This window comes from Phoenix dactylifera, chromosome 1 (genome assembly GCF_051530095.1).
Source record: "Phoenix dactylifera cultivar Ajwa chromosome 1, Ajwa_hap1_PhDact_Kaust_v1.1, whole genome shotgun sequence".
NCBI classification, from domain to species: Eukaryota; Viridiplantae; Streptophyta; class Magnoliopsida; order Arecales; family Arecaceae; genus Phoenix; species Phoenix dactylifera.
Genome location: NC_143190.1, coordinates 15,887,720 through 15,897,500, shown reverse-complemented (window position 1 = coordinate 15,897,500; position 9,781 = coordinate 15,887,720). Strand labels below are relative to the sequence as shown.

Genomic DNA, 9,781 nt, shown 5'->3' with positions numbered 1-9,781 from the left:
AACAACCATTGCGGAGGCACCCTCGAGAAGAATCCTATATCGAGCTGAAGTTGAGTAAGTTTTCCTTTATGACCGGTTCGCGATAGTCGACCCAGGCCGGTCCGGTACGCCGGCGCCCTAAAAGGGCCAAGCGCTAATTGCCAACCCTAGCTTCTCGGAGGGGAGCGGGGGGGAAGCGGCATCGTTGCTGAGAGAAGAAGAATGTTTTCCAAAAGGTGAGTCTAAGGGTTTCTCCTCCATCTTCCATCTTCTTTTCTGCGAGCAATGCTTCCCAAGATATATTTTGTTCTTATTTCCTCTTTGATTTCCTCGCAATCGTCAGTTTAATGTCATCTTGTTAGCTTGTTATGGTTGGTAGTGGAGTGGCATTATGCGTTATGTTGATACTTGGTAAAAATTCTTTTCACACATTTCAGTTCTTACCTTGAATTAACTGCAGTTAGATTTTATTCCTTTCTTCTATGGGTGATGATTGAGGGATCTGTGCTGGTTTTGCCTGTGATTTCCTGTGATTGTCTTTGATATAACCTTCTAGAAGAAAAAGGGCTTGTTATATGGAAGATTACTTAGGAACCCCAAGCCTACACCCTTTTAATACTAATGTCGCTCTATATAGAGTTATTTATTTCACTAACTGGTGCAAATTGAGGTTATATAAGAATAAGTGGTTCGTAGCGGAAACGAGGAAATCAAAATTTGTACTGAAATTAATTAATTTCCCCCCTTTTCTTAAAGGCAGTCTTGATTATATATACTGTGTGTGTTGCGTGTGCAAATCACCATGTCTTTAGAGAATAAGAACGCGATCAATCAAACAAATAATATGAAAAATTAGAGTAAACTGGGCAGGGTTTTGGGGGTTTATTTTTACATCTTTGGTGACGCTCATCTCTTCACAAATTTTGTCCATGCTTGGTTTAGTTAAAACAACCAATTGATTTTATAACAAGGAAAATCAAACATTTGTATATGTTTTCACGTTTGAAACAATATCTAAATATTTTCCAAGATTTATGTTCATAGTTCTGTATCTTGGACCCATCGTGGACTCTAATCCCCCTTGTTTTTATGCTTGATTTTGTGAATCTACCTTTTGATCTTGCAATTTTGATTTAAGAAATGTTTATTAGAGTAAAGATGTAAACACAATAACATTGTCATGATGCAATCTAGTGTGGACCAAGACTTATCTATGTGGGCCGGTACATGATACAACCGCCGCATTGTGCTAGTTGTCGGGGAACCAAGCCTTCCCCTTCTATTCAATAGATCAATGCGATGACAAGAATATCGGAAGCATTAAAAGCTAAATCAGTAAATAAAGACATTCGCCAAAGAAGAGCACACCATGATTTTACATAGAGATAATGGCATGCAAGTCTCGTCTAGTCACACCTAGCGGTATATAACCATCGAGAGAGCAAGCAACTCTTGGATGACAAGCTAAACTTTACCAATATGTTGGATACAGCAATAAGAGGGCTCCCTTCACCAACAATGATGGATGCCAAATCTTGTAGAGAAAAATCCTTTTAGAGAGCAAAATTGATGGGTCTCAAATTGGTAGATTTGATGATTATGATGAAATCCCTCTTCAATAGAGAGCAAGAATACCTCTCTGATGACTACCTTCTTCTACCCACCTTCTGTCACTTGTTTCCAGTAAATAGAGAACCCTGCACCTCTTTTCCGAAGTCTCCTCTCTTTCTCTTGGCACGGATTTTAAAAGATGGGATAGTGTAAGGTAGCACATGGGCCAAGTTAAGCCCACTTCTTTCCCAAGCACAAAACAACAGAAGCTCAACTGACGAGGGACTGATAAACTCCTTAATCCTTGTAATAAGCATATCAAAACATTGACCAATTTAAACAGCACTGATTTAGCAAACCTTTTGGTGCGACTTTGTTGTCATAAATTGCTCTGAATGACATTTTCAATTGACTCAAGTAAAACGTAAATAAATGGCTACAATAAATTATTCTCCAATTCGTGTCCTTTTATTGATCATCAATCTTCCGGCAATCTTTAGCTGATTACTTAACTAGTCATCGAAGAGAATAGATTATTAAACCGGCATCACTTCTGTATGAAGGCACATGCATTCTCGCATACAGTTGTTGTTTGAATTTTTAATTTCTTTTTTTTTTTGGTACACCGGCTTGTCACACTATACGTATATGAGTACCTAATTTTTAATTTCTAATATGAGTTTGATTACATAACTACGAGATTGCTTATAACTTTCTTGTAGATACCGAAGAACAATTTCAAAATAATGAACAAGTTCGGCTGTAACAATTAAAAATATTTTAAAGATGTCTTAATAATTTTCTGGACCTTTAAAGGGTGCCAATTATCTTTGAGTAATTTGATCACTTTGATAGAGGCACTCTCAATAAAGGTCACTAAGGTCACTTGGTTTGAATCTTGTAGTGAGTCTGTTGAGGCTTGTGTGTCTGAATTTCAGAAGAAAGACGTCACTTGGAGAGCGATAACTTAGATGTATTGAGTAGATGATTCAGATAAATCTTGGTTGTTGTTTGCAAAACATCATCTAAATCCATTGTAGCCCAGCCTCATGATATTCTTCATATTGTAATTATTTTTAAAAAATATAGATCCTTCAGTATTCCTTATTCTTTATAGATTTGGATGACACTGTTCTCATATCTAAGTTTGGGAGTATTTCTGGTTTTTTGATATATGTATCTCTAATTACCAAGAAATATTTTACTTTTACCTCTTCATGTTCCATCACTATGTTTTTCACTTTCAAAGTTTGTAGAATTAACAGTAGACTCCCTCTAGCTGTCTTTAAATTATCTAACACACTTGCGTTTATGGTGATTTTTTTTTTTTTTGTAGTTTTGAAGCTTTTTCGTTCTAACATTGCTAATGATCATTGCCTACATTTTGTGCTCCGAATAAAGTCCTGGTTAGTTGCTGCAGCACTATTGGCTTTTACAACCAGAACAGGATTTGAATGGTTGATGGAATAGGAATAATTTAGTTAGATTAGAGTCCTGTGACAAATACGTTAAGTGGTTGAGTAGGCTATATTATTGCACATATGCTAGGTGGGATAGAATTAGAATTTCAAAGAGAAAAAGATGCTAGATGTCAAGCGTGGCTATTGGATCCACAATCAAGTGGCGATACATGTAGTTGTTTTGTCTGGTTATGGCGGGAAATCAAAACAGTGGCTTGTAAAATTTGAAATTGAATGCGAATCGAGTATATGGTTGACTATAGATCTTACTACCAGAGTCAGGATCTTCAGGCTACATCTTAATAAACGATTCCTTGTTCTACTAGAAGCAAAATAATACTTATCAGGTGTCATAATTATTATTTTGGCCTTAGCCAATCATAATAGAGTGGTCTAGTAGCATTCTTTAGAGAAAATGGATCTTTGGTTCTTGGATAGAGGAGTCGAGAGTGGAGTTCAGCCAAGTCATCTTGGTGTTATAATGCGTTAGAGGGAGAATAGTGCTTGGCTCTTTGCGAGTTTTGTGTATCGGATATCTTGGATGGTTTGGAGGCGATGCTATTAAAATACTCTTGGTAGTTCATCAGCAAGAAGAAAGTGTGTGTCAAAGTCCAAAAAGGGGATTTGGATTTTTAGGCTATGGTGAATTGGGAGAATTATCATTATAGCTAGAATTTAGAGGAGCTTGGGATATTCATGCAACTATCCACTTGAGATCCTATGGGGTGTAATATCAAAGGGCTTTCAAACAAAGTTTACCTGAGGAATGAGTTTTGGAGCCACACTTTCTGAAGAATGAAGAAGCAGAACAGAACTAGTTTGAAGGGGATACTTGACCCGTTAAAGATTGGATCTAGTTCACAAAACCTAGAGTAGGGCAAGGTTTGTGGATGGATGCACTCTAGAAGAAAACCTAGGACACAAGGAACCTAATCATGTAGATGCAGGATCAATTCCTGAAGATGTTAAGGTTGAAGAGCTAGAGCATGAAAGTAAAATTTTTGCAGCAGTTGTGGATTCCATATGGAGATCTAGTAGCCTACGAGTTGAAGAGATAAATGAGCGTGGAGAGAGCCAAGCGCAGGAGGGGCATGAAGCTACAAGGTGAAGTGGAGTGGCCACGTGGGTGTGGTGTGCAAGAGGTGCAGTTGCATGGTCACCTCCATTTTTTTCTCTATATTTCAATTTATATTATTTTTTTCTTTGCCCTACTGATCTAACTATTAGCTTTATTACTTTGCCTAACATAGTCTAACAAAAACTTTTGTAAGATTTCACCCTCACTTCCTCACTTCTCTTTTATGACGTACTAACGTTCATCTCTAGAAAAAAGTGAGTCGATGTGCCTTATGTAATGAGTAGGTCTCTGTATATCAATTTTTGGATCTCTATAATATTTATCATCAAAGGTGAAGTCTGTCATCTTATAGGCTAGTTTTATGATTATCCGTGGGTCGGTCTATGGTTACTCGACATTTAACTTGGTGTATTTATATCTTTATACCTTTTCAGTTAGCTAGCTTTTCTGACAAATTCCTTAGCATTGTATATGCAAAGCTGTAGATTCAAATGCCATATATCATAGCTCTTTCATTCAACATTTCAGTCATATGTTGGTTTCTTCCATTTCATGTCTTTTATTTTTGGCTCGGGTCATCAGGATTTATGTGAAGTTAATATTCTACTTTGCTAATTAGATTCATATAGACAGTTTGAATTATGCCCCCTGGCCCATCTCCTTTGCTTCTAATTTCTTAGGATCTCTTAGGAAGAGTTGTTTAAGTTTTTGTAGTGTTGTAATTAGGCGATGTTTACTCATTTTTGTGTGGCTATATCATTGTTTTCCATGGTCCATGGTTCTTTTTTCTTTCACCGTCTCTTTGTAAGATTCGTTAAGAAATCTGGAGCTGCACCGATATGAATGCTGTCCTAGTTGTCATCATAAATTTGTAATTTTCTTTCTGGTAAAACCAATTCAAAGTTGTGGTTGTGCAGGAAAACTGCATGCTATTGTGTACTGTAATTTATTCTCTTGTTGGCCATAATATGTTCTTATATATAGACTAAAAGGTAGAGTTTAATTACTCAAGCATGATAGGTAAGTTATGTGAGATACTAACGGATGTTTTGTTGTCTCTTTTGCCTTTTCTTTTCTGGGTTTGCTACTGAAGGAAATACATGGATGGCGGTGATGGGCGTGACATGGGGTTGAAGCGACCACAGTTTGATTCAAGCCCATCATTTTTTGGGGCTTCTGCTGGTTCAAGCCTCATGTATAATCCTTCTTATGCATATGCTGGCCAACCTCCACCATTCCCAGTTGTCCGATTGCGTGGCCTTCCTTTTGATTGTTCAGAAGCTGATGTTATTGACTTCTTCCATGGTCTGGACATCATTGACATTCTCTTTGTTCATAAAGGTGGTCGGTTCAGTGGAGAAGCTTTTTGTGTATTGGCATATCCTCTGCAAGTAGATTTTGCCATTCAGAGAAATAGGCAGAACATGGGTAGAAGGTATATTGAGGTTTTTAGGAGCAAGAGACAAGAATACTACAGTGCTGTTGCGCATGAAGTTTCTGACATGAGGGGTGGTTCTCCACGTCGTAGCGCTCCAAGGGCAAGGTCAGCTGATGACGGGAAGGATTTAATGGAGCATACTGGAGTTCTACGTATGAGAGGATTGCCATATTCTGCTGGGAAAGATGATGTGATGGACTTTTTTAAGGACTACGAACTCTCAGAGGACCGTGTTCATATTGTGCTAAATTCAGATGGCAGGCCAACGGGGGAAGCATTTGTGGAGTTTGCAAATGCAGAGGATTCAAAATCTGCAATGGGAAGGGATAGAATGACACTTGGAAGCCGTTATATAGAGCTGTTTCCTTCAACTGCCAAGGAGATGGATGACGCTATTTCTAGAGGACGATGAGGCTCGTCAATGGTAACAACAGGTTTTGGTTTACACCCAGTCATGCTACTGTATTATGTTATGCTTTTGTATGGAAAACTTGCTGCGACTTGTGATCTGATTTAAATCAAGGCTGGGTCTGACCAATGCATTTTGGATCTAGGTTATCTTATGGTGTGTTCCATCTAGTTAGTTACAAACTTAAAAAGTAAAGCCAGTGCTCTGTCTTCTGTCCCTCTTCGTACATAATTTTATCTCTGATTTCTGCTATATAATCTGATCTGCAGAAATACAAATGACTTTAGTGATTGATACGAGCAAAATGACAATTTATATGGATATCGTTTCTAATTTATGATCAATGGAAGTATTTCAAGAGGCTGGTAATACAGTGGCTGGGCAAGCTGGAGTTTGGTAGAGGTAAAAGTTGATTTAATTTTCAGACATCAGCTATAACAGGTGTAACAGGCTGTTTGGTGCTTGTAAATGAAGTCCGCGGCAAGCGAAAGACCTTAATCGAAGATATCAAGAATATGAGCAGTAATTTTGATGATTGTATATCTGTATCTTTACTCATAGGTTTGTAGAAGCTGATCAAGTAGCTGACAGTGCATGGTGGAGAAGTGGTACCTATGTCAGGTTTTGGGATTGAATGGGAGGTCTTCCTCCCTATCATCATGTTTTTTCAAGAGATGGTGATGTACATGTAATGTTTGAAAGAGCCAAGTGAGTTGCTTTTTTTTAATACTAAGAAAAATGGGGCTAGAATGGTAGTAGCTTGCAGGTTTTCTTGAGATACAAATATGAGCAGTTCTCTCTTTGGCAACAGAAAAAAATAAAGTAAAAGAAGAAGAAAAAAACTTCTCTTTCCAAGTAGATTCAAATATATTTGCTATTATCGGCCGAGGGGGGGCCCTCTTGTATTGTTTGGAAGGGGAGATTGAGATGCCCCGGCTTTGGTAAAAAAATTTCGGGAACAGAAGGATGCAGAACGGTGGAAGCACCCGTGACCCACCGCCGATGCTTAATTATGTCAAGATTTGTTCCTTATTCCTTAATAAACAAGAATAGGTGTGTTTCTTTTTCCTAATCTACTTGCGAATACGAGTGATAATTCGTACTTCTTTGAAGAAATTCCAGATTAAAACTCAATAAAATTGAAGAGCGTAAAAATCTCCCAGGATGGCTACAAGTTTAGAGCTCTTACCAACTTGACACCCTGTGGACATCTTGTCAGTTTCACGTGCTCCCATTTGGACTAACAAAGCGGACAGCATACTTTATTACGTTAGACAAGGCTAAGTGAGCAGGTAACGCCTTCTCATAAATATATGCGCTATAGAGGATAGGCTAAGATTATGTTGTAATAAGCTTTTGGCTAAACGAAGGTTAGTGGAACATCACCGTTCTCAAAGTCCACAGCATTTGGCTACGCTCCGGTTGCGTAAGGTGGCCATTTAACATCGGTCGCCGAGACTTGGCATAAATAACTCCTGCGTCCACATGGTCCAACTTCGATGCCATCTTAAAAATATCTCACTGAAGTACTAATAATAAGCACCTGCACAGCTGGTTTTCTCTCTTCCCCTCACTGCCTTGTGGAGACTCGGACCATATCACCAACCCTTCCGTTCTCGTCTGCTGTTTAGCTTTTGTTTAGCCCTTTGGAGGAAGGAAGAGAATCCCGGAAAGCCGATCCATTTCAGTGGAGAGAGAAAAGAGCAAGAGAAGGAATCAGGAGGAGGAGGAGGGGGAAGACGAGAATATGGGAGACAAACGGGTGGCGGTGGCGGTGGCGGGGGTGGGTGCAGGGGATGACGTCGGGGAAGGGATGCAGTGCAGCGACCATCCGTACCGGAGCAACCCCGGCGGGATATGCGCCTTCTGCCTCCAGGAGAAGCTCGGCAAGCTCGTCTCCTCCTCCAAATCCAGCCCCTTCTTTGCTCCTCCCCCTTCCACCTCCTCCTCATCCTCCCCCACCTCCTTCCCCTCCGACGGCCTCGGCTTCGGCTTCGGGGCTGGTGCTGGAGGGCTTGCCGGATCCGCCTCCTCCGGCACCGCTCGAGCCGGTGCTGGCGGTGGGAGCCGGACTAGGGTCCCCTTCCTCGCAGCTGCCCACAAGAAGAAGAAGAGCAGCAGCTACGTCGGCAGCGGTAGCAGCAGGAGGGTGATGGCGTCCAGCACCATCACCTCGTCGTCCTCCTTCTCTGCGGTCAACAACCTTCTCACCTTGAAGAGGAGCAAATCCGTGGCCCCGAGGCCAGTTGGGGGCCTCTCAACGGAGGTCGGTAGCGGCATTGCGGACGCGGTGGACAGCCCCAGGAAGAAGAGCTTCTGGTCCTTCCTCTACCTCTCGTCCTCCTCGTCCACCTCCACCTCCTCCTCCTCGGTCAACAACAACGGGAGCAGCAGCAGCAGCAACAGCAACAGGAGGAGGTCCACCTCCTCGTCGTCAGGTGGCGCCAGAGGGGACAGGGGAGACGGCAAGCAGCAGCAGCGGAGTACATCAGATAAGGCGCTAGCTAAGGAGGAGGCGAAGACTCCGAAGCGGGAGCTTGGAGGAGGAGGAGGAGGAGGGGAGGAGGAGGTGGAGAGCCCGAGCGGGAGCCAGGCATCGTCCTCGTTTGGGAGGAAGGTGGCGAGGTCCAGATCGGTGGGGTGCGGGAGTCGCAGCTTCTCGGGGGACTTTTTCGAGCGCATCTCCACGGGGCTGGGCGACTGCACCCTCCGGAGGGTGGAGTCCCATCGGGAGGCCAAGCCCAGGTTGTCGCTCCACGTGGACGATGTCGACGGCGAGGTCGACGAGCAGCAGCGGAGGTTCAAAGAGCGGGTCAAGTGCGGCGGATTCTTCGGAGGGTTTGGGATGATCTCCTCCTCCTCCTCCTACTGGCTCTCTGCCGACGATTTCGACGGCAGCCGCAGGATCTCCTCGGCTGCAGCTGCTGCCCACGGCGCCGCCGCACGAGGTGGCACGCCCCATGGTCGAACTTGGACCTGGGCCTGGGCTTTCGCCAGCCCTATGAGAGCATTTAGGCCCGCCCCCTCTTCCTCCAAGCTCAGTTACCCCATCAAGAACGGCGCCACCGCGGCCGCCACAACCAATATCATCACGGCCATGAATGCCAGCAACAACATAATCAACGGCGCAGAGCTACCGGCAGCAGCTGCAGCAGCAACAAGTTAGGCGCCAATCCCTCCTTGCTCGCTGGTTGAAGCTAGCCATACTGTTTAGTTCTCTTCCTCTTCTTCCTAATGTTTACACCTAAATCAAGCTTCGGACTTTTGCTTGTAATTTCTTGATTAAACATCTTCATTTTGACTGGTTACTTGTAATTCCGATTCATCTATATCTGTTTCCATTGCCTGTTCTGTCTCCTTTTTTTCTTTGGTTTTTTAAAGGTAAATAGCATTCTGTTTCCTTTTCCCCAAAGTATATTGTATCTTCTCATCCAGAGTTAGATGTAGCATCTGTGGATTGGATTGGTGGCATTCGTGGACAAGTTTTTTAATATATCCCTGTTTCTCTCTTCCTCACTCTGAGATTGGCACCTGAGCTCGAACCGACTGAACCCGACGGAGCAAAAGGTTTTGGTGGCGGGGCCCTAACCTTTCAGCGAGCCCAGCCAGTCAGCCAGCCAGCCAGCCTACCAACCCTTTGACCCTCTGCGCAGCGGGGAAAGGTGATGGAGACCTTACCGTGGGAAGGGTTATCATGAGGATAGATTTAGCTTGTGATTGATAGCTATATACATACAGTTTCTCCCTCGGTCATATCATTGCTCTCCTCTCGTTCCTTCTCTCATGTGGGTCGGAGCTGGAGAGCGAGAGATCATTAGCTCCTCTGTCCTTGTCCGGGTATTGCCAAAGAGCCTAGCTTTGGGAGG

At 42.8% G+C, this 9,781-nt stretch overlaps 2 protein-coding genes across 2 annotated transcripts; both read left to right on the top strand.

Moving 5' to 3' along the window:
• The first annotated feature begins 55 nt into the window (after positions 1-55).
• Positions 56-6,699, top strand: LOC103703680 (RNA-binding (RRM/RBD/RNP motifs) family protein). The gene is made up of 3 exons (XM_088721029.2): positions 56-215; positions 5,162-5,940; positions 6,185-6,699. Exons 1-2 carry the CDS (start codon positions 202-204, stop codon positions 5,916-5,918), a joined length of 771 nt encoding a protein of 256 aa, XP_088577155.2. The 5' UTR covers positions 56-201; the 3' UTR covers positions 5,919-5,940; positions 6,185-6,699.
• A 139-nt stretch (positions 6,700-6,838) lies between these two features.
• LOC103703681 (uncharacterized) lies at positions 6,839-9,355 on the top strand. Its single transcript, XM_017841921.5, has one exon. The coding sequence runs from the start codon at positions 7,663-7,665 to the stop codon at positions 9,079-9,081; it is 1,419 nt and encodes a 472-aa protein (XP_017697410.3). The 5' UTR covers positions 6,839-7,662; the 3' UTR covers positions 9,082-9,355.
• Positions 9,356-9,781: the final 426 nt, after the last annotated feature.